The 24,564-nt window shown below is 47.0% G+C and overlaps 1 protein-coding gene across 3 annotated transcripts in view; it reads right to left on the bottom strand.

Moving 5' to 3' along the window:
• Uhrf1bp1 (UHRF1 binding protein 1) overlaps positions 1-23,111 on the bottom strand; it is a 39,508-nt gene extending 16,397 nt beyond the window's left edge. For 2 of the 3 annotated variants that reach the window (XR_003479823.2, XM_027389018.2), the window contains exons 1-10: positions 22,720-23,111; positions 8,577-8,739; positions 8,438-8,476; positions 7,966-8,057; positions 5,872-6,061; positions 5,480-5,620; positions 4,527-4,697; positions 3,486-3,678; positions 985-1,071; positions 216-386 (exon numbers count right to left, since the gene is read on the bottom strand). Coding sequence is in view for 2 of the 3 variants with exons in the window: in XM_027389018.2 (XP_027244819.1) it covers positions 216-386; positions 985-1,071; positions 3,486-3,678; positions 4,527-4,697; positions 5,480-5,620; positions 5,872-6,061; positions 7,966-8,057; positions 8,438-8,476; positions 8,577-8,739; positions 22,720-22,763 (1,291 nt within the window). In the remaining variant the exon portion in view is untranslated. The remainder of the gene's footprint in view (positions 1-215; positions 387-984; positions 1,072-3,485; positions 3,679-4,526; positions 4,698-5,479; positions 5,621-5,871; positions 6,062-7,965; positions 8,058-8,437; positions 8,477-8,576; positions 8,740-22,719) is intronic. The other variant, XM_027389019.2, reaches the window with a different exon arrangement.
• Positions 23,112-24,564: the final 1,453 nt, after the last annotated feature.

The following is a 24,564-nucleotide window of genomic DNA, read 5'->3' as shown; positions in this document are numbered from 1 at the left end:
TAGTATGAAGTAGAGAGCTCAACACTGGTGGCAACTTGCTAACAGTCTTCGTGAGTTCAAGACAACAGCCTGCTGATAGACAAATGCCTGTAAAGCAGCTACCACTGCTTACATTGGCATCAGACTGTGAGATGCAGCCGGGTGAATAGATTCTCCACCAGCTATCCAGAGCCAAAAAGCAAAAGGCTAGAGCCTTCCAAGTCCTCAAATCCCACCTGCTTTCTTTCGGAACACAGAGTCTCCACCCAGACACCATAACGGTTTCAGACTGGTTTCCTCAAGCCACTTCTCCATCTTACTCTGAAACTCCATCACCAGTTGCTGGGCCCAGTGGCCTCGGGTTTCCATGGCCTCACAGTGCCGCACCCAGTGTTTACAGCTGTCACCTGTGGGTAAAAAAAGAAAAGGAGCGGGCTGGAGATATGGCTCGGAGGTTAAGAGCACTGGCTGCTCTTCCAGAGGTCCTGAGTTCAATTCCCAGCAACCACATGGTGGCTCACAACCATCCGTTATGAGATCTGGTGCCCTCTTCTGGTGTGCAGATATACATGGAAGCAGAATGCTATATACATAATAAATACATAAAATCTTTAAAAAAAAAAAAGAAAGAAAAGAAAAGGAGCTGAGCCCAATGTCACAGATCAGCGTTCCAGTGTGCTCCTATCGGGATTAGATCTCAGCCCCAACCCAGAATTTCCTGGAATAAGAGAAAAATGCCGACTGAGAGCACCCATCTTCTTCTCAGACGGGTTTAAACCTAAGGATCATGAGAGGGTGAGAGGAGAATCCAAAGCAACTCCACTTCCTCTAGTCATCACCAACAGTCTGCAGATATCCTCACAGGAAGAGGCTCCCAGCACTCCCTGAGCATTTGCAGCAATATCCAACTCTCTTTTGCTGGCTGATCAGCTATGAACCCTGAAATCCCTGAAATCCACCTTCAATTATCTGGGACCATGCTACAACACATTACATTTCTCTAACCTGCCCAGTGGAAGGGGTAGTAGTCAAACGCCATCTTGCGGAAGGTAAGCTGCATGGCACCACCTGTGAGTCTGTTTGCAGAGACACCTGTGAAACAAAGACAGGTAAACAGCACTGGGGGGGGGGGGGGGGCAAAGAACCTTAAGCATCACCTGAACCACTAGGAGTCCTCTGCAGGGCTGGACCCCAACCCTGAACCACTAGGAGTCCTCTGAAGGGCTGGACCCCAACCCTGAACCACTAGGAAGCCATCTGGAGGGCTGGACCCCAACCCTGAACCACTAGGAGTCCTCTGAAGGGCTGGACCCCAACCCTGAACCACTAGGAGTCCTCTGAAGGGCTGGACCCCAACCCTGAACCACTAGGAGTCCTCTGAAGGGCTGGACCCCAACCCTGAACCACTAGGAAGTCGTCTGCAGGGCTGGACCCCAATCCTCTTGTCAAGAGCAACCTAATGAGCCCATATCTGTGCTTTATATACTAAAATGAATGTACAAAGATTCCTTTGTTCAATTAATGGATAAGAAACAATAATTGTTTTAAATTAGCTATTTTAAAGCTACTAGTATTTAAAATGTAAAACTATAATTATTGATAATGTTTTGAGGATTTTTGTTGTTTTTTAGCCAAGGTCTCATCAAACTCAGGCCAGTGTCAAACTTATTAATCATAGCTAAGTTGAGTTCCTGATCCTCCTGCCTCCGTCTCCCAACTGCTAGAATTACACTATGTACTACTACAATAATGCATTCTTTTCATTTGGGGAAAGGATATTCTTTGTTGGTTTGTTTGTTCTGTTTTTTTCAAGACAAGGTTTCTCTGTGTAACAGGTCTGTCTGTCCTGCAAATTGCTATATAGATCAGGCTGGCCTCAAACTCACAGAGATCCACCCACCTGTGTCTGCATCCTGAGTACTGGGATTAAAGGTGTGCTCCACTACAGGCCGGCTTGCTTTTCCCCAGGGGGTGGGGATATTCTTGAGACAGAGTCTTGCTATGTGGCACAAGCTGCCTCAACCTCATGACAATACTTCTGCCATAGTCTCCAGAGCACTAGGATCACATGTACGCATCACTATAACCACCAAGTACACTATGTGGCCCTGGCTGGCCTCAAACTCAAGAGACCCATCCAGCACTAAAGGCATTCACCACCACTCCAAGTCCCCAGGGTGGTAATAATAATAATAATAATAATAATAATAATAATAATAATAATAATAATAATATAGCTTTAATAATCATATCCTCTGGTGGAAAAATCCATGCCATTCCTCACATCTCCTCTCAAAATGGAAATGGAGTCACTGCAAGATCAAGGAATAACAAACTAGAGAGAAGTGTGGCTTGCAGACCAGGAAGAGAAGAAAAAACAAGTATGTGCCCCTGAAACATTAAAAGAGGCAAGTATACAGCAGGAGTTGTAGCTAACTTGCCCAGAACTCACAAGGCCCTGGGTTCAACCCCCAACACTACCAGAATAAACAAGTAAATAAGGGGCAAACAGCAAAGGCAGCCTACAGAGAAGTTCAAGTACAAGAAAATGCTGTCACCTGAGAGCATCAGAAATCATGAGAGAGCAAAAGGAACAAAGACGGCACAGTGAGTCAAAATGAAGTGTAATGACTCCTGGGCCCCCCAAAGCCAGCAGACTATCTCACTTGGGCCTGACAATGGCTTTGAGGTAAATGAGCAAAGAGTGACTTCAGTTTCATAAATGAGGCTATTCAAAGAAATTAAGCAAAAGGTTATTGGCTTCTGCAGGGCTCATAAAGAAATGTCAATCATTCTGAATAAATATAAATACACATATACAATACTATTTTAAACACGACATAACTTCCCTACACATATAAATACAATATATATAATTGGGGGAGGGATTGAGACAGGGTCTCACTATGTAGTCCTGGCTGTCTAGAACTTGCTATGCTGACCAGAATGGCCTTTAACTCACAGAGATCCTCCTGCCTCTGCCTCCAGAGTGCTGGGATTAAACCTGTGCACTACCACATCTGACGATCACAACATAATAGTAAAATGACTCAGAACTGAACATTCCATTCCAGATAGAACTGTGGTGGAGCAACTGTTTGCTTAGTGCACACAAGGTCTCCAAAAAGGGAGACAGAACTCTTGAGTTTTCTGTAACTGAATTAATTTACTGTTCCCATAATCCCCCAGAATGGTTCTCCGCCTCTGGCAAACACCAGCCTATCTCCGGAAGGGGAGGAAAACAGTTTCCTGCACAGCATGGTGGGAAAAGGGCCTGTGGTGTGTGCTGTGTGCCGGGTGCTCCAGCACACCACAACCCTGGAGAGCACTGCCTCAAGCCAACACACAGCAACCTCAAGAGGGTTGGGGCCCAAACACTGCCTGTGATTAAGGGGTTAACTCAAGTGTGGGTGCCAGCCACAAGTATCTGTGGGAAACCTTCACCCTAGGCTCTGCCCGAGACAGACAACGATGTGCAACCAGCCAGGAGCAGGTGGCGTGGGTACCTGGTTCCCGGGCCTGGCTGTCATCACAGATGTGCAGGTCCAGGCGGGAGATGAGCAGGTGGTAAGAGGGCTCCTTCACATCAAACTTCTCAAAGTACTGGCTGAGGCGGCTACTGCTGCTGCTGCTGTTGCCCTGGCCGCCACCGAATGCCTGGGCCCAGGTCTGCTGGGCACTGGGAGCAGGTGGAGTGATCTACATGTGACAGAGACAAGCATCAGGTGCTCGGTGGTTGAGAGCATTGGCTCTTCCAGAGGACCCAGGTTTAATTCCAGCACCACATGGCAGCCCATGCCTGTCTGTAACTCCAGTTCCAGGGCTTCAAATACCCTCACACAGACATACATGCAGACAAAACAGCAAGGCACATAGCATAAATTATATATTTAGACAAACTGACAGACAGACATCAAGTCCAGGTTCTGAGAGGCTTCTTCTGATGCTTCCTGAAGCTTCAGTCCACATAAATAGAAGCACAATTTAACAGCATCCCTTCCATCTCATAACTGCTGTCTAATCTCCCACTCAGCCCTACTGGAGGAAGCAACCTAAACTCCAAGAAGCCCACTCATGACAATTTAGCAACTGTCCCGGTGTATCCGTAGGTTTGTGTTGCCCAGCAAGCTCTCACCTACCAGGCCTGGGCTGACCCAGTCATGCCCTCTAGAATGTCCTCCCTAAGGGAGCTGTCATGCTGGGTGGGCAGTGCCCCTTCTCCATGCTTGGGCAGCACCAGGTCTACCTGTTACAACACTGGCATGCCATGTATCAGCAACTTGTCAACTGTCATCTTCTAAGACAGTACAAGTTCCATGGGCAGGAACAAAAGCCTCATGCCACCTCCTTTCTCCAGAAGCTAGCTCCACCTGCTCTACAGGAGGGATCCAGCAAACACAGCAAATGAAAGATGACAGGTGTGAGCAACACCACAACTGACGAACCCCATAAGCAAGCCATTAAAGTCGTCACTCCCTCAACACTGGCACAAATCAGGGCTGACCAACTGCCTCCCCAGCCCCAGAAGATGTCCAATGGTCTCTAACCTGCACGGGCTCAGGAGCCAGGCTCTTTCTCTGCTGGGCTGACTTCTCCATGGCCTCACTCAGCGACTCAGCATACTTCATCATTGCCTTGAGCTGCGAGTCGGTCAGCACCCAGAGCAAGTCATCCAGCAGGAAAGTCAACTTGGAGGCAACCACATTGCAATCCTTGGTCTAAGGGGCCAAAGAGAACACAGTTTAGCACCTTGTAACTTCCAAGGCCTTAGAGTGACTGTGGTCTGGTTTTCCCAGGTAGCTTTTTACCTTCCAGGAGGAGAAAAAGAACCACCAAACACTCTGGAAAGTCTATTTCTTAAAAAATAACTCAGGTTTGCTTGATTAAGAAAAAGCACCAGTCAGCCAGGGATTGGTGGTGAGCGCCTTTAATCCCAGCACTCAGAAGGCAGAGATAGGAGGATCTCTGTGAGTTCAAGGCCAGCCTGGTCTACAGAGTGAGTTCCAGGGAAACCTCCAAAGCTACAGAGAAACCCTGTCTCAAAGAAGAAGAAGAAGAAAAAAAAAAAAAAAGAAAAAAAAAAAAAAAAAAAAAAAAAAAAGGCACCAGTAGTCAACCTGGAGATGCTTAGGCCAGTATGTACAAAACAAATATGGGTAGAGACTGTGCGCTGGGTTTTTTGTTGTTGTTGGTTTTTTTTTTTTTTTGGGGGGGGGGTGGTTGTTGTTGCTGTTATTTTCAAAGCAGGGTTTCTCTGCAAAACAGCTCTGGCCTGGCTGTCCTGGGACTCGCTCTGTAGACCAGGCTGGCCTCAGAGATCCACCTGCTTCTGCCTCCCAAGTTCTGGGATTAGAGGCGAGCAGCATCACTGCCTGGCTAGAATCTGTGATTTCTAAAATGGTGAAAAGCTTCTCTTACACTGGTGGGACCGACAACCATGTGGACAGTGGCAGAATACCAACTTCCAGAAGTTTTCCCGGCATGGGCAGCACACACTCACTCGTCTCTTGAGGGCTATCTGGATCCGGCCTTGATTGGTAATGAGCCTCAGTGGAGTGGTGACTGGGTCCTGATCACCATTATCTGTGGCATCTGCCTCAATTCGAAGTGTCTGCCAAGTTATTTCCTTAAATGTTAAAACCTGGAAGGAGAGAAAGTAAAATCCGTGATTCTGTGGAGCAGATGAAGCAAGCACTGTTGGAGCTGAGGGAAAGACAGAGACGGCAGGCGGCATGGTAATGAAGGCAGTGGGTCCCGATCTGTAACTGAGCTGTAACACCGGATACAAAGGACCCCAGCTTTCCCAAGAGTGGGGACAGCGCCGACCAGAACAGGGGCCCCTCCTACTCCGAAGCCCTCCACTCACTCCCCTGAGAATGCTAAGGCTGTCACCTCTCCTCGACGGGGATCAGTGATTCGGGTCAGACGAAGGTCACTCTGCTGCCAGTTGGGGTTGACACTGTAGCCCTGGAGCTGCCACAGCTCAAAGGACGCATGGAAGGCCTTGGCGTGGATCTTGACGGCGATGGAGTTGACAGTGATGAACATACCCTCCACCACCTTCTCGGCAAAGCCATACTCACTGCGACCAAGGAGGGACAGCCGTCAGAGCCCAGCAGGCTGCAGAGGGGTGGGACCGCTCGGAAGACAGCAGGTCCAGCTACAAATGTGACTACTTAGGTTTCTCTCTTCGCTCCTTGTTTGTTTCCCTCTAAATTTTTTGGTTGGGGTTTTTCTTAATGTTATTTTTGTTTTTATGTATGTTGCTGAATATATATATATATATATATATATATATATATATATATGCCTATCATACATCACTTGTTTGTAATGCCCACAGAGTCCAGCAGAGGGAGCTGGATCCCTGAAACTGGAGTTACCGAGGGTAACAGTTGCTGTGTGGGTGTTCAGCAGGAAAACCATATCCACTAAAGATCAGCCAGTGCTCTTAAGCTGGTGGTGGTGCACACCTTTAATCCACCAATAGGGAGGTGGAGGCAGGTGGATCTCTGAGTTTGAGGCCAGATTGGTCTAATGAAGCCAGGGCTACACAGAGAAATGAGAGAGGGGCAGAGGGGGACAGGGAGGGAAATTTAGAAATTAAATCTGAAAGCACACATGTATGTGCAATTTAGTCATAGAATAATAAAACGTCCAAGAGCCCAATAAAAATAGAACAAAGCATACACGGTTCACAAAAAAAAAAAAAAAAAAAAAAAAAAAAAAAAAAACCTAAACCTTACACACAAATCAAAACTATAGTGACACCTTGAGTACAGCTAAGTGACTAATCACTTGCATGCCATGGTACAAGCCCTGGATTCATCCATAATATAAAAACAATGGAAAAAAAATCTGTGGCTCCCTCCTGTAATCCCAGCACTCAAGAAGTAGAGGCTGTGAATTTCAGGGCAGCTGGCTCTGGGGATCCTCTGTCCCCATCTCCAGAGCTGAGATCACAAGTGGAGCCCCACACCCCTCTGGCATCACTTGGGTGCTAGTGATCCAAATTCCAGGCCTCACGCTTACAAAGCAAGTGGGTTACCCGCTAGCCCGTTGCCCCAGCACCTACAAACACTTCTTCAAGAAAAATAAGAAAATAAGAAATGCTGTGCCTGGTATTCTACACCTTTAATTCCAGCATTAAAGAGACAGAGGCAGGCAGTGAGTTTGAGGCCAATTACACAGTGAGAACCTGTCTCCAAAACAGAAAGATAGAAAAGGGAAAAAAAACATTGAGAAGTTATATTCCTTTAGAAAAGAAAAGAGAACCCCGACCATCCCAAAAGAGCAATGTGAATACAGGACAGGAAACAAGTAAACAAAATGTTAAAAGCAGATACAATTTGGTAAACTGTTGGGAAGGATTGGACAGTTTCTTCCAAAATTAAAACTCCCCATACCGGGGCTGGAGAGATGGCTCAGAGGTTAAGAGCACTGACTGCTCTTCCAGAGATCCTGAGTTCAATTCCCAGCAACCACATGGTGGCTCACAACAATCCGTTATGAGATCTGGTGCCCTCTTCTGGTGTGCAAGCATGCATGCAGACGACTGTATACATAATAAATAATAAAAAGATTTTATTAAAAAAAAAAAAAAAACAACCTCCCCATACCATTACTACCCAAACATTCCCATCCCTAGGTGTTTATCCGAGAGAAACGATAGCACACAACACACAAATACATCTGAACGGATATTCACAAAAGCCAAAAGTACAAATGAAAAAACAATCAAGTGAGCAGAAAGCAGGGTGTGGTGGCACAACCTGTAGTCCCAGCTCTTGGCAGGTGGAGGCAGAAGGATCAGGAGTTCAAGGCCAGCCTGAGCTACCCACAGTGAGTTCAAAGGAAGCCTGGGCTACGTAAGATCTTTCGGGGGTTTGGAGAGGGTTGTCTTACACCACATAATGGACTGAAACCAGTCTGGGCTATAGCAAAGGACAACCAACCAACCCTTTAACTGGACTCATGGTAACTGACCTCTGTCCTGAAGCAAGGGCAATGGGAGACTGTCCATTGGGGGGGCGAGGGTCCTCACAGGTTTTCATCTCCACCTCCACCTTGTCTAGACACTGGAATGAAAGTTATACAGAACTAAGCATCCACACAAACCTCAGGCAGCACCAGCAAGACAGCACACACTGGGCTACAAGCCAACCACAGCCAACACAAACAAACCACACTACTAACTTTCTGTCTGGGTCCCAAAGGAAATAAATGTAAGGATACAGCTTGAGAGGTAAAAATCATTATTTAAAACGACAAACAAAGCTGGGCATCATGGCTCATGCCTTAACTCCCAGCCCTTGGGAGGCAGAAGAAGGCAGATCACTGAGTTTGAAGCCAGCCTAACTACAGAGTAAGATCTAGGACGGCCACGGCTATTTAGAGGCCTCGTGTTTCAATAAAACGAAAACACAAAACATAACTTTCAAGTATGAAAGGCCATTACCAAGCAAATCGGATGTGTCTTCAACTTCGTCCACTGGATCTGAAAGAAGAAAGCCAAGACACAGGCCTGTGACAGCTGCTCCTCAACGAAACACGGCTCCTGGCCTAAGACAGCAATGGCACTTAGGTCCCATTCTCACCCGGATGGAGGCCCTGTTGCAGTAGACCCTGGTGATGGCTAGCCAGGTGGGCAGTTCCAGCACGTTCTGCAGAACCTCCTCATCCAGCTCCAGGTTGGTCAGCTGGCCCTCCCCTTTCAGGGTGCTCAAGTTGATCTTGTCCGGGGAAAGATTCTTAGTGAACCTGCAAAGACGATAGAAAGACACCACTGTTTCTAGGGCAACATGACAAAATGGCACTGCTGTAATCAGTCGCCCATGGTCTGCACATCACAAAAGGTATGAGGTGAGACCTGTCATTCTGCTATGACAGTCACCATCCTCCTGGCAATGTGTGGTGGGGAGTCTGGGGAAATGGGTGGAGGAGTAGCAACACAGCCTTCCATTTCTGAATCCCACATGAGAGTCCCCTAAAAGCAGAGCAATTAGGCCAGATATATGTATACGCCTGTGATACAGCACGTGAGAAGTGTTGATGAAGATCAAGGCCACAATGAGTCTGAAGCCAGCCTGGGATGCATGTCACCCTGCCCCACCCACAGGAAACAAAACAACAAAAGACAGCAACTAAACAGAAACAGAAAATGCCCATGGATAATAGTTTATGTTTTGCTTTTTTTTTTTTTTTTTTGGTTTTTCGAGACAGGGTTTCTCTGTGGCTTTGGAGGCTGTCCTGGAACTAGCTCTTGTAGACCAGGCTGGTCTCGAACTCACAGAGATCCACCTGCCTCTGCCTCCCGAGGGCTGGGATTAAAGGCGTGCGCCACCAACGCCCGGCTATGTTTTGCTTTTTAAAGTTTATTTATTAGCGTTTGTGCATTCGTGCATGATTCCTGTGTTTGGGCGGGCGTGCCATGGCACACATCTGAAGGTCAGAGGTCACCAGACTCCATGGAAAGCACCTTTACCCTCTGCTGGCCTCACACAGCTACCATATAAGGAACTAGAGGAGCTGGTGGCTCATAATTAACAATGCAGGCTGATCTTTCAGAGACCTGGAGTCTGGTTCCAGCATCCACATCAAGTAGCTCACAGCTGCCTGTCAACTCCAGTTCCAGGGAATCCAATGCCCTCTTCCTGCCACCAAAGGCACCCATAAACACGTGCACATACCGACACACGCACAAATAAAATACATCTTTTAAAAAAGGAAACCATGGAGATATGGCTCAGGGGTTAAAAGCACTGACTGTTCTTCCCGAGGTTCTGAGTTCAATTCCCAGCAACCACATGGTGGCTCACAACCATCTGTAATGTGGTCTGGTGCCCTCTTCTGGCACATACTGTATACATGATAAATAAATATTAAAAAAAAAAAAAGGAAACCATAATTCTTGCTGCTCACTAATGTGTCACCACGCTCTGTAAGGTCATGATGCTTTCTGCCTTGTGTGCCACACCCAGAATCCACCAGTAAAGACCTGCTGCAATCAAGTTACCTAACTGGATTCAACCAGCTATAACCATGAGACGAAACCAATGACTTTCCAAGGTCAGCAAGTGATGACCGACTTAATTCAACTATCAATCTACTAGACTCAACTAGTGAAGACCTACTAGATTCAACCACTGACCTACTACTAGACTCAACCGGTGACCAACCAGATCAAATAGGACACAGTAGAACTGACTATCGATCTGGAGACTTTGTATTGTTTTTTGTTTGTTTGATTTGGTTTAGTTTTGTGAGACAGGGTTTCTCTGTGTAATAGCCCAGGCTGTCCCGGAACTCACTTTGAAGACCAGGGAGTAGTGGCATACTCTCTCATCCCAGAACTCAGGAGGCAGAGGCAGGCAAATCTCTGAGGTCAAGGTCAGCGTGATCTATAAAGTGAATTTCAGGACAGCCAGAACTACACAGAGGAAACCCTGTCTCAAAAAAAAAAAAAAAAAAAGGGGGGGGGGAGAAGGAAGGAAGGAAGGAAGGAAACTAGGAAGTGAAGCTCCCTCATTAATCCGTCTAAATCCTACAAAGACAGGCAGACAGTGAAAGACAGCCAATGACGTTCTCTGCAAGGGTATAGAACACAGCAGAGGAGGCAAAAGGACACTCAGAGTCCAAGAGCAGTGGAACACCTCGGATTCCGTGAAACCAGAGTGGACTAATCTGAGAAAAGCAACTACAACTGGGAGGGTTCTAAACCTATAAAGGTGCCAGAGAGAATCCGGGCAAGTGCAGTCATCTAGTCTGTCAACTTCAGAAGCTAACCTTCTAAAGTGCCTTTCAAGGCCACAGAGAAGAACCAAAATAAACATGACACATTCTGGGGAAAGACTGTCTAGAGCAGTGGTTCTCAACCTTCCTGACGCTGTGACCCTTTAACACAGTTCCTCATGGAGTGGTGACTGCCAACCATAAAATTATTGTCATTGCTATTTCATAACTGTAATTTTGCTACTGTTATGAATTGTAATGTAATTATCTGTGTTTCCCAATGGTCTTAGGTGACCCCCTATGAAAGGGTGTTCTATCCACAAATAGTCACAACCCACAGGTTGAGCACGGCTGGTCTAAATCATAGTATTGATTGAGGGAAAGCAACCGTCTTATGTTTCATAGCAAGGCAAGGCAAGTTGGTTCTCTCCCTCCATCATGTGGGTCCCAGATGGAGCTCAGGCTGAAAGGCAGCAAAAACGCAGTTACTCTCTGAGCCATCTCGCTGGTCTACAAGTTTTATTTCTGTAATTTTTTATAGTGCATAAATAGTATTCTTTTGTAATTTAAACAATAAAAATTCCTTTTAGAAGTTACAACTATGCAAAACAGTGTCATATGACACAAGGAGATACACAGGAATGAACTGTCCTGATAAGCAAATTCAAGAAAGTGATACATACCAGTGGACTGAGGGAAGAGGCCCACAGGGAGCTCCAACTGCAGAGACTCACTTCACAGCTGTTGGTCACCATGGCCCCCTTCTCCACAGCCCCACCCCACCCCCGTCAGCTCCCATTACATGCACACGGTGCTGGGAGAGAGAACTACTCCTCTCCAAGCCCACTAATGCTCACTTGGGCCACTTGTCAGGACAAATGCCAGCGTGAAGCTGCATCTCCCTCCAGGACAGAAAGCAGGCTTGCTTGGCATGGACAACAGAAGTTATAGAGTCCCCAAGCTCAGCACTGCATCAGCCACTCACAGAGGCATCTGACCAGCCACATCATTTCACTCCTGGGGGCCTTGGGGATAGAGTGATTTCAGCCATTGCACTCACACTGCTTGCTAACCTCTGCAAATATCCATCTAACAGCAGCAGGCTACATTAGCTCCTAAATAATGTTTAAGTTCAGAAAAATGATATCCCAAAATATGACAACTGGCATGCTGACCACTTTCAGTTAGAAGCCCTAGAAAGACAGCAGATGCCCCAAGAGTCTCTAGTCTGACACTCCTTTAATCTGCTTGAAGAACAGTCACAAAGGGGGAAATGACACTTGGTCCCTTCTCTGAGTTTGTAAGCACACAGGTAGATTTTGTCACAAGCTATGCTATCTCCAAAACCAATTCAGTTCCTAAAGGGAATCATTTACGGGCTAGAGAGATGGCTCAGGCATGCAGGCAGAAGACGTAATAAATAAATAAAATCTTGAGAAAAAAAGAGAGAATCATTTACTATACACTCATAACTTGCAGTCATGAAGAAGGTCATAGGCGAACCATATTTCTGTGATTGTCCCTGAGGGTGTAAACACATGTGAAAACCATTCTCACCTACAGGTAGGTCCTTCCAGCAAAGCTGCAGAGAGTCAAGGGCAGGTTTTGCCTTTGTTCCACAATAGGATAAAATAAATTAAAAAAAAAAAAAAAAGGAATCCACTGACTTTAACATATGGGTTGACTGATTTTTAATTTAAAGTGTGTGTGTGTGTGTGTGTGTGTGTGTGTGTGTGTGTGTGTGTGTGTGTTTTCCTGGGAACTAAAGGCAGTTTATCTAAGCACTAAGCCTTAAAGCAGATCTTTAAAACCAACAAACTATGAACCAACTTTGTTCTTTAAATCATAGAGCTTTCTTCCCATGGATACTTCCCTCTGAAAACTAGCTTGCCACAGCATGGGGGGAAAGGGGATTCTTCTTTTACTGAAATGAATGCCTACCCACAAGCAAACAAAAGCAGGGTGAGAGGAAAAGTCCATCTACTCAAGCCAGGCATTGGTGGCCCACACCTTTAACTGCAACACTCAGAGAAATCTAATCAAAAGCAAGTACCTGAGCTGGGCATTGGTGGCACACGCCTTTAATCCCAGCACGTGGGAGGCAGAGGCAAACGGATCTCTGTGAGTTCGAGGCCAGCCTGGTCTCCAGAATGAGTGTCAGGATAGGCTCCAAAGCTACACAGAGAAACCCTGTCTCAAAAACAAAAAACAAAAAAAAAAAAACAAAAAAAAAAAACAAGAAAAGTCCATCTACTGGAAACACTTCCTAAAAAACAAAACAAGAAAAAGCAAACAAGGATACTGCATGCCTGTAAAGAGAGGAGGGGAGGTCGTGGGGAGGAAAAGTGGGCAGAACAGGAAGCTCAGCACATCTGATCACAAGACACTTCCAAGCCCTGTACACAGTCAGTGGATTACAGTTCCTTCCTCCACTTCCAGAGAAACCTTCCTTCAGTAAAGTCAAAATCAGGATGAGAACCAGCAAGAAACACTGCTCTTCCCCAGGCTGGCCTCAAACTGGCAGTCCTCCTGCCTTCGCTTCAGAAGTCCTAGGATTTGGGGTAGGTGCTGACACACACACACACACACACACACACACACACACACACACACACACACACACACACTCTTTAACAATAGCTTCAATCTCATTGCTTATAATGAGGTTGAGGCATGGTTTCTCTGTATTGCTTTGGAGCCTGTCCTGGAACTGGCTTTGTAGACCAGGCTGGCCTTGAACTCATGACCTTTCTGCCTCAACCTAACAAATGCTGGGGACTACAGGTGTAACATTACACTTGGCACCATTTCTCTTAATATTAACAGCTCCCTACAAACACACCTGGCATAGAATGAACTTAGAAGCTTCTCAGAAATGCTTAGAGGAAGCTTGGGATATCGCAGGTGGCATAGAACTTGCCCAGCATATCGAAGGCTGAGTTCAATCCCCAGAACTCAATAAATAAATAAATAAATAAAGTGTAAGGATGTCCCCTTTGCAGTCACCCATAGCCTGTTTAACCTGTGTAAACAGACTAAACTTCAATTTTTGTGTAAGGTCGTAGTGTAGTATCATCAGAAACCTTTCCGAACTTCTGCAACCCAATGAAATTAGCACGACCCTTCTTGAGAATGCCAGGGCTAGTTCATGTCTCCATCAAGGCGCTGACCAGTGAGCAGAAAAGGCAGCGTGTCACCAGCTGGACGATCAATTACCACAGCAATTCATCAAGCATCGGAAGCTACTGCAAGTTCAAGATGGGCGTGGGGATTCAGGCCACGTTCACTGAGCGCCCTTAACATGAATCCTTATTTAACCGCACACTGCGCACACACTGGACAACTGCACCTTCCTCAGCAGTATTAAAGGGCACCGTCTCATAAGCTTCTCCAAACAGGCAGCCAGGATTCCTTAGAAGTAGAGCACACACCTAACACACATGAAATCCCAACTGGACCCCCTAGAACTACAAACAATTAGACTCCTGTGGGGTATCGTGGCACCTTTAAATCCCAGAACTTGGGAGGCAGAGGCAGGTGGATCTCTGAATTCAAGGGCAAACTGTCCTATTGAGTTCCATCTTTAAAAAAAAAAAAAAGATTTTTTTAATTCATCATGCACATAGTGTGCTGTCCACATACATGTGTGCAGGTCAGAAGAGGGCACCAGATCCCATTATGGATGGCTGTGAGCTGCCATGCAGTTGCTGGGAATTGAACTCAGGACAACTAGAAGAAAAACCTCTGAACCATCTCTCCAGCCCTAGTGAGACCATCTTTAAAACAAACAAAAATTCCCTGAACTGGTATCTCCTGAATTTTATAGCAATGATAAAGAAGAGGTTTTAAAAGGTGATCCATGCAGGGATTGACATGTGAAGCAGGCTTGTTTCTAATTTGAACTAATAAAAATAATAATAATAATTTCTTGGGGGAAAAAATTTCCATGGAGCCAGTTGTTATGGTGGAGAGGCAGAGGATTCCTGAACTGAGGCTCCTCAAATGCTCTGAGATGCCTATGTGGCTCTCTTATTACCTATACAAGGCCCATTATGGCGTCCCAGCTAGATTAGACTGAGGCAATATAATGAAACCAATTGTCCCATATCAGCCTCAGAAGCCAGATGAAACTCAAGAAACAACAGAAATTTGAATTCTTAAGAACCTTACTGTGTACATCTCTGTCCCTGGCACAAATTTTATTCAGCATTTGTGTTCTAATTGAACACAGTATCTATGATGATCCCTCATAGGCCAAGGTGGCTAAAAAGGCTAATGGCAGCCTGGTATTTGCTCGAGTTGAGTATATGGGGAAACATTTTCAGGCCATCTGTTACTATTACTGAGTACAGAGGCTTAGATGAAATCAAGTTGGAAAAACACACTGATCAACTTCATCTCTGCCAGAGAAACACAGTCTGCCAAGGAGGCGACAGAAGGTCTGTCAATCATCCTTGCAAACTGACACACCATGTTAGGAAACCACAGTTTTTAAACCTGCAGACTCTTTAAGAGCCAGAGACTTTCTTACATCAGTCTCAAGTAGCCCAGGCTGCCCTTGAATTCAGTACTTAGGAGGCTTGCCTTGAATTCCTGATCCTCCTTCCTCAGACAGTCTAGGGCTGGGGTGGCAGGTATGTGCAAATATGCCCAGCCAAAAGGGATTTTAAATAACCATTAATTCAAGCTGGGTGGCACATACCTTTAGTCCCAGCACGTGGGAGGCAGAGGAAGGCAGATCTCTGAATACAAGCTCAGTCTGGTCCACATTGTGAGTTCCAGGACAGCCAGGGCTACACAGAGAAACCCTGCCTCAGAATTGATTGCTTAATTAATAATAACCATTAATTCAAAATCTGTAATTTGCAAATGAAGACACAAGTGATCAAAAATGAGAAAGGGTTGCCCAAGAGTCATAGTTGGCTGGTGATTAAACCTGGGACTAAGCACACACCCCACAGAAACGGAAGAAACCACTACCCTGCCCTGGAACCTGCAGACAGCAGAACTTACAATCCCTTCCTCTGCTCCAGATCCACGAATGGAATCTGCAACTTCACAAAAATATATAACAAGACCCAGCATCAGAAATCCAAAACCAAAAGGGCTGGAGAGATGTCTCAGAGGTTAAGAGCTCTGGCTGCTCTTCCAGGGGACCAGGGTTCCGCTTCTAACACCCATGCGGCAGCTCACATATGTCTGTAACTCGGCTCCAGGGACTCTGAGAACTCTTTTGGCCTCCTCCAGTACTGTATGCATGACACAGACATACATTGGGAGGAGAGATCTACACAAAAAATATAAATAATGAAGTAAAACAACCCCCCAAATAATGAAGTACTGAAGACCGTTTTCTAGTTACTGCTTTCTAATTTAATTCCACTATGGTCAGGGAACCTACTAACTTTTTGGTATCTTGAATTGTTTCATTATTGTACTATTTTTTATGTGTATGGTTGTTTTAGTTGCTTGTATGTATGTGCCAGAAGAGGGCATCATATCCCCTGTAACTGAAGTTACAGACAGTTGTGAGCAGCCATGTGGGTGCTGAGAACCAAATCCTGGTCCTCCAGAAGAGCAGCCAAGGACATTTGGGGATGACTTGCCATGGTCATGACCTGATAAACTGGGGAAGGTGCTCAGGACAACCCGGGCTTCCTGGGGAGTCACTGTCTTCAACAAAAAAACAAACTACTGATCTCGACCCACCTGTCTTCTGTCTCCTCAGACTCTGGTTTTTATGTTTCATTTTCCCTGCAGTTCCTTTGGGACTGCATGTATGTACAGCATGTGGCAAACACAGGAGCACAAGTGTGGAAGGAAAAATAACCTGTAGGTAGATGTTGTCTCCTCCCACAAAGCCCAGGTCCTCATCTTGCGGGCAAGGACCTTTACCTGCTTCCTAAGCCATCTCATTGGCCTCACACGCTAGCTCTGAAGAAATAAGCTGTGGAGACCACTATCCAGCTGACAGAAAGAGCTGGGTTGTGATTAAAAAACATACTCCCTGATTATTCTTTAACCGGGTTCCATAAAGTGAGGTAACTAAATGCCCTTCTGATGCCTAAGTAAACTCTCTAAGGGGGTCATCTAGTGTTCACATTCTGGCTGCTTCACCTTGCGGGGATCTGAATGAAAATGTTCCCTGTAGGCTCATAGGTTTGAATGAGTAGTCCCCAGTTAATGAACTGTTTGGGACAATTGGGAGGGGTGCTCTTGTTAGAGTAGGTATGTCTCTGGAGAATGGGCTTTGAGGTTTCAAAAGCCTACACCAGGCCCAGTCCCCCTCCCCCCCCGCCCCGCCCCCACCTGCGGCAGAGTTCTAACCTAGTACTCCAGCATCATACCTGTCTGCTTTCCACAATGATGAGCAAACTGTAAGCAAACCCCATTAAATGTTTTCTTTTATAAGAGTTGCCTTGGTCATGGTGTCTCTTCATAGAAACAGGACAGTAACTAAGACACATCTCCTATACTAAGGTCCCAGTCTCCCCATGCCATGTGCCTTCCCTCTTTGAACCCAATGAGAAAGCGTAGTAAATGTCTAGTAAAGGTCTAGTAAATGTCTGTAGTAAATGTCTAGAAATGTAATATTAGAGGCTATGGAAATTGCTCCGTGGTTAAAGTTCCTACCACACAAGCATAATGACCAGAGTTCAGATCCCCCCAAAACCAGTGTAAACACCAGTCACAGTGACTGCCTGCCTGTAATTCCAGTCTAGGGAGCTATAAACAGAGGAACTTTGGAGCAAGCTGGCCACTGAGGTTAGTCATACTGGGGAGTTCTGGCTTTGATTGAGCTATTCTGCCTCAATGATTAAGTTTGGAGAACAATGGAAGATGATCCCCAATGTCAACACTCAGCCTCCACATACATACAAATGTACCCATACTCACACACAGGCAAAACCATGCATGTATACATGTACAACACCCAAAAGAATATGAAGAATTGTTTTAGAATGTGACTGAAGCAGGAGAAATGACTCAGGAGGTAAAATACTTGCTATACAAGGTTGATGAGTTTGGTACCCAGAATCCACAGGAGAAAACCGACTCTACAGATTTGTCCTCTGATCTCCACACATGCTGGCACACACACCCTCTGCAATAAATATTATGGTTTTATTTACTTCTTTATTTTTGCTTTTTCTGTGTAGCCCCAGCTTTTTGTTTCCTGTGTGTTTTGAGACAAGAACTCAGACAAGAACTCAAAGCCTGCCTGGCTTTGAACTTGTAGGCAACCCTACTGCTTCAGCCTCCTAAATGTTGGGAGCCGCCATATCCCATCTTTTCAAAATAAAATTATATGCATCTTCCAGAATGGCTGCAATGAAAAGGACAGAAAATGCTAATTGTTCAAGGACCTGGAACCAAAGTTCCCACACACTGGTAGTAGACATGCCAACTAGCATGTCATGTAGAAATGCATTCATGGAAGCCCACACACATTCTCCAACCCCGAAGATCCCAAGCCTGGTCTTAAAGAGACTCCCAACAGGTATGTGTACATTGTCACTAAGAAGTCATGTACTAGAGCCTTCCTAGTATCACATGATCATTCATGATGGCTCTAACTGAGAAAACGCATAGTATTCACCAGCAGCAAGGATAAAGAAAGTGAATTATATTCCCATTAAAAGAATAGCATACAAGGCTGGAGAGATGACTCAGATGTTAAGAGCACTGAATGCTCTTCCAGACGTCCTGAGTTCAATTCTCAGCAATCATATGGTGGCTCACAACCATCTGTTATGAGATCTGGTGCCCTCTTCTGGTGTGCAGATATACATGGAAGCAGAATGCTGTATACATAATAAATAAATAAAATCTTTTTTTGTTGTTTGTTTTTTGTTTTTTTGTTTTTCGAGACAGGGTTTCTCTGTGGCTTTGGAGGCTGTCCTGGAACTAGCTCTTGTAGACCAGGCTGGTCTCGAACTCACAGAGATCCACCTGCCTCTGCCTCCCGAGTGCTGGGATTAAAGGCATTCACCACCACCGCCCAGCTATAAAATCTTAAAAATATATATAAAAAATAGCATACAATAATGGAGTCTACAACCTGATGCAAGTATGACCGTGCACTACGACAGCCAGACAAGGGCTAGAGAGCTGGCTCAGTTGGTAAAATGCTTGCTGTGCCAGCATGAGGACCTGAGTTCAGTCCTCAACACCCACATCAAGTCAGCTGTGGTGGTGTACGCTTCCAATGCCAGCTCTACAGAGGCAAGACAGGAGGATCCCAGGAGTTCACCAGCCACCTGGCCTTCTACAGACAGCTACCGAGAAATGACATATAAACACAAGCACACACATACATCAGACACAAAAAATGTTTAAGCCAAACCAGACACAATATCGTAAACACTAACTCACACAATAAATAAGACGCATAAAATATGTATACAAATCAATAAACACAACCGGTTGGGGACACCACAGCACAATGGTAGTGTTTACAGTCTATTCATGAGGCACTGGGTTCAATCTCCAGGACCAGTGGGGAGAGCCAGGAGTGGTGAGCCACACCTGTAATCCTGGGATTTGTGAGATTGAGGGAAGGACTGCAGAGACTGGGTCTCAAAAAATGAAACTCTGGGTGCAGAACACTTGTCTCAAGCACACAAAGCCCTGAGTTCTATCCCAGTACAAACCAAAACAAAATATGACTCTAAAGGGGATTTTTGTTTTTGTTTTTTGGTTTAGGGTTTCTCTGTGTAGCCCTGGCTGTCCTGGAACTTGCTCTGTAGACCAGGTTGGCCTTGAACTCACTAAGATCGGCCTCCCTGTACCTCCCAAGTGCTGGGATTAAAGGCATGCACCACCACACCTGGCTAATTCTCTTAAATAAATTAAAAATAAATAAAAATATAAATTTAAAAAACAATTTTTAAAATAAATAATTACTTCCTGTTGTAGAGGCACATCTGTAGCCAGCCCTTAGGAGGCGTGGTTACGGTGTCTCCCTACATCCAGTTGCTAAGTAAAGCTCTTTCCATGGGTTCGTTTCAATGAACATTTAATGGTGTATTAAATTTATGCATATTGGACAATGGTTACCCAAACCATGGGTGATATTCCTAAGAGACATTTAATCCCCACTGCCTTCCCAGTGCCCAGATCAATACCTAGCATAGAGGAGGCATTGAAAATAAATATCTTAGATCAGTAAAACTACCAGAGTGCTGTGGTGTCATCATCACTGTCTGTCCTCTTTGCTCTAGGACACTGTCCCTGAAGTCAGATGGCACTGCCAGACACCTGCCACAGTTAACACAGAAACTCTTCAAACCTCCCCAGCTTTCTTCCCCTGTCAGGTTCCACAAGCCACAGAGCCACAGCTCCTCCCTTGTGGGGGGTGGGGGTGGTGTTTGAACACAATACATATCAGTGCCACACATGAGTCCAAAATAAACAAAGGCCCTGGGAATCTGGCCTTTCCAACCAGACCTACAGCCTACTCCTCTGCAGGGGAGACCTGAAATTGCAGCTTTAAGTAACCCCTTCCTCCTCCCAGCCCCACACCCAGCAAATCTGAAATGACCCTCTGTGTCAGACATGCTAGGCTTTAAAGCAAAAAAAAAAAGGCTTTCTTCTCCCAGGTCAGGGAATACAGGGTTAGTTGCCAGCTTCAGTTACATGACACCATGCCTTGGGTGGGGGTGGAGGGACGAATCACAAAGTTTTCAGCCTGTATCATTAAAATTTTATGTTTACAGAAGGTGCACAGAACTTGTGTGCACTGTAAGGAGCGTGCACAGAAGATGTGAGCACTACAGGGCAAGGGCACAGAACACGTGAGCACTAGAGGGAACTGCCCCAGAGTTAGGAAGCAGGTTCTACCACACCCCTTTATCCTCTGGATATGTCACTCATCCTTGCTGGGCTCCTTGCTTCCTCAGTCAAAAGTGAGAGGCTGAAGCCAGGCATGGTGACATGTGCCCTTAACCCCAGTACTTGGGAAGCAGAGCTCAGCCTCTTAAGTTTGAGGCTAGCCTGGTGTACAGCCTGGGGCTGGACTACACCAAGAATTGTCCCTTTATTCCAGGGTGCTTTGAGAGATTCAGGTAAGTGCATTAGGCATTCACAACTCCCACAAAAACTTCTATAAAAATTACTTGAAGTTGGGCTTGATGGCAAATGTCAATTATTCTAGCACTTGGGAGGCTAAGGCAGGAAACCGACTCCAGCTATCTTGGGCTACAAAGTGAGGCAATGTCTTAGGAGAGAGACTGACGGAGACAGCAACAGAGGAAGAAAAGGTCAGCAAGGTGGTGCAGCAAGTAAAAGCATCTGCCATACAAGCCTGATGGCCAGAGTTCGAGTCGCAGAAAAGTGGAATGAGAGAAGCGACTCCCCAAAGCGGTCCTACAACTTCCACATACACACTGTGGCAGTCCTGAACCTCCCCGACAAACACGTTCCCAATAATGACAAATAATCTTTTTTTGTTTGTTTGTTTTGGTTTTTCCAGACAGGGTTTCTCTGTAGCTTCAGAGGAAATAAATTGTCAGTACATATGAATTTTTCTAGCCAGGTCTATGAATGGTACTAAATGGTCCACACAAATTATGACCCCCAAAATAAAAGTATCCTGTGTCCTACACTTAACGTGTGAGGCTCTGTTATAAGTCTGCACATATGACAACTCGAGTAGTGGGCTCACTAACTTCTTCAGACCGTCTCAACAAGTAGTCCAAATCGGCTTGGGACTCTATGTACTCCAGGTTGGCCTCAAAATCTCACCCCTGCCTCAGCCTCCAAAACGGTCAGATTGCAAGCATGTGTCACCACAGGAGCCTACAATAAACTCTGCAGTTAGTATTAAATCAATCCTCAGTTTGAAGATCATGAAAGTAAATGAGGAAGTACCCAGGCTCTAGGAGGAGCCCTTGAGCCCAGGTGTGTGTACTGTGGCTAAACCAAAAGATGGATCTGATTCTAGCTGATAAAGTCTAAGATCATATATGCTATGTCAGCCAGGAAAAGGGGGACACCCTGTCAGGAATAGTCTCACACATCATTTGCCAAATACAATGAGAAGGCCTGAGAGGGTATACATCAGCACAAGTCCTGGTGTTCCATGTTGACAGGCAACACACACACCCAGACACACCCAGACACACACACACACACACACACACGTTTAAAACCACTAACCACTCTGCAGACAACTGGATCACTAGAGGAATTGAGACCACCTAAATTAGCAACCATCACCAACCCCGGGCTAGAAAAAGGAAAGAAAACTAACTGCAATGCTAGCTCCCGGTGTTTCGCAGCCACCAGTTCTAACAAGTAGCATCATCGCCTAGGGACCAGGAGTCCTTCAGGTATAGCTAAAAGTTCGTCTTGCCAGCCAATCCATCACGCCCCAAACACCGAGCCACAGAACGGATTAACAGAAGGCCACAAAGCACAAGCGCACACTGGCTGTCAGCAAACTGCCCCGGCATCTTAAAGGGAAGGTGGCAGAAACTTTATCCCCAGCTCGGCTGACCTTTCTCCAGTTAAGTCTGTGCAACCAGAAGAAAGGGGAAAGAGAAAGGAGGGAGGTCCGAAAGCAGGACGGGAGCTTCGGGCGAAGCGTCGCATCTTTTCAACGCTGATGCAACAGGGTCAGACATAGGAGGAGCTCGCTTCACACAAGAAAGCCAGCGTCGGCGCTGCAAAGCTAAGGGGTCGCGGCTGATGCCGCACCGGGTGGCAAAGCGAGCGAGCAACGGGGCGGCGGCGGGGCGGGAAGAGGCCCCGAGGGCTGAGCGGCGGGGCTCAGAGGAAGCGGGGGGCCCGGCTGGGCTCCGTGCGGGTCGGGACCAGGAAAGAGCCGGGTGACCCGCGCGTTGGGAGGAGGCGGCGGCGGCGGCGGCGCGGGGGAGGGGACCGAGCCGGGGCAGCGCGGACAACGGCCGGCGAGAGTTGAAGCCGCCCTCCCGGCCGGGCGAGCGCGGCCTGAGCGATCGGGGGTTCGGGCAGGGCCGGGGTACGCGGGGTGACGCTCTCTCTCACCGGGACAGGTGCTTCAGGATCTGCTTCTTGATGATCCCGGCCATGCCGCCGCCGCCGCCGTCGCGGTCCGCGAGGAGGGCGAGCGGGCGGGCGGGCGGCCGTGGCCTCCTCCGCGGCGGTGGGGAAGCGGCGCCCCTCACCTCGCCGCCGCGCGGGCACCGGCTGCCGTAGTAGCCGCGGCGGCCGCCATGGCGCTCTGTCGCCCCCGCCGCGGCGCCCGGAGTTCCGCCACGCTCCCCCGACCCGCGCGGCGCCGCAGCCTCCCGCGGACAGGAGCCGCGACCGCACGCACACACGCACGCACGCAACCACGCACGCACTCCTCCCGGAGCCCTGTGGCGAAAGCGCGCGGCGAGGGCCGGGGACGCGCGCGACCGCACAGGCGCACGGGGCGAGGGCGGGGCCGCCGGGGCTCCCCCAGGCGAAGGCGAGGCTGCCGGGGCGGGGCCTACGCGAAGGGGCGGGGCCCACGCGAGGGGGCGGGGCTCACTCTGCGAGGAGCAGGCTAGCGAAGGGGCTTTGTTTACTCAGCACACTCCAGAGGCAGAGGGCAGGCAGATGGGAGCGTTCGAGGCCAGCCTGGTCTGCGTAGGGAGTTCCAGGACAGCCAGTGTCACAATAAGACCTAACTCCAAAAAATAAAAATATGCACGTGCCCTCTGGGCGGTTCTAACAACTTCTTTTGGGTTGTTTGTTTGTTTTGCTTTTTTTCGAGACAGGGTTTCTCTGTAGCTTTGGAGACTGTCCTGCCACTCACTCTGTAGACCAGGCTGGCCTCGAACTCACAGAGATCCGCCTGCCTCTGCTTCCCGAGTGCTGGGATTAAAGGCGTGCACTACCAACGCCCGGCTGGTTTGGCAACTTCTAAGTCTGAAATCTCATGCTGAAGACACAGCTCATTTGCCTCCGTGTCTAAGGTTCCATCCACAGTACCAAAGCACCTCAAGCCCTAAAGAGCAAGGGCAGTGAGAAATGTTTCCAGTCACCTAGTGTCCTAGTGATTTTGAGCCAAGAAAGATGACCTTTAATTCTTCCAGCTTCAAGGGAAAGAAATACCTGCAGTTACGAAGCTTCTATTAAATACATAAGGTCTTCGTGGTTAAACAGTGTTAAACAAGCCTTCGGGACGCTGTTAAACACAGGCAGAGCAGGCTTGGGCCACGCTTCAGCACTATATCTAGGAGTCTAAGATACCATCTGACCATAGCAATGCAACTGGCTCAAGGGCTGAATCCTGTTTCCACGCAACATGATGGCTGAGTGCAAGGATCTCATTTCCCAATGCAGCGTTCTGACAAATGCTGAGCAGTCAGGACTCCCACCAACCAAACCCAAGGTAAACAGCATACTTTGCATAAAGCCTCCTTTTAGAAAGTTAAAAATAAAATAAATAAAATTAAATATAAAAAGTCTCCCTATTGACCAGTACTATACATGATTCAAATGAAGGGGGAAAAACAAACAATCTACATACTCAGCCATGGCTTCCAAATGCCCTTGGAAAAAGAGGCAACTATGCAGATGAATTGCTAATGTCTTCAATTCTTCCTGTGTAGTGTGGTTTTGCTTTGTTGATTGGTTGAGGGTTTTCTGGCAGTAGTAGGTATTAAACTGAGTGCCTTGTGAAGTGAGGTAGGCACTCCACCACTGAGCGACAATTCCAGAAACCCCTTTCTAAAAATGTGTTGTTTGTATTTATCTGTGCCTGTGCTCCTATGTGGGTTTATGTGCACTGTGTGTGTGTGCAGTACCTGCAGCGGCCAGAAGCTCTCAGACCCTGGATCTGGACTTACAAGCTATTGTGAGCCACATGGTGTGCGTGCTGGGAACCGAACCTGGGTCCTT

This window comes from Cricetulus griseus, assembly GCF_003668045.3.
Source record: "Cricetulus griseus strain 17A/GY chromosome 1 unlocalized genomic scaffold, alternate assembly CriGri-PICRH-1.0 chr1_0, whole genome shotgun sequence".
Lineage (NCBI taxonomy): Eukaryota > Metazoa > Chordata > Mammalia > Rodentia > Cricetidae > Cricetulus > Cricetulus griseus.
This window is presented reverse-complemented; position numbering and strand designations above follow the sequence as displayed.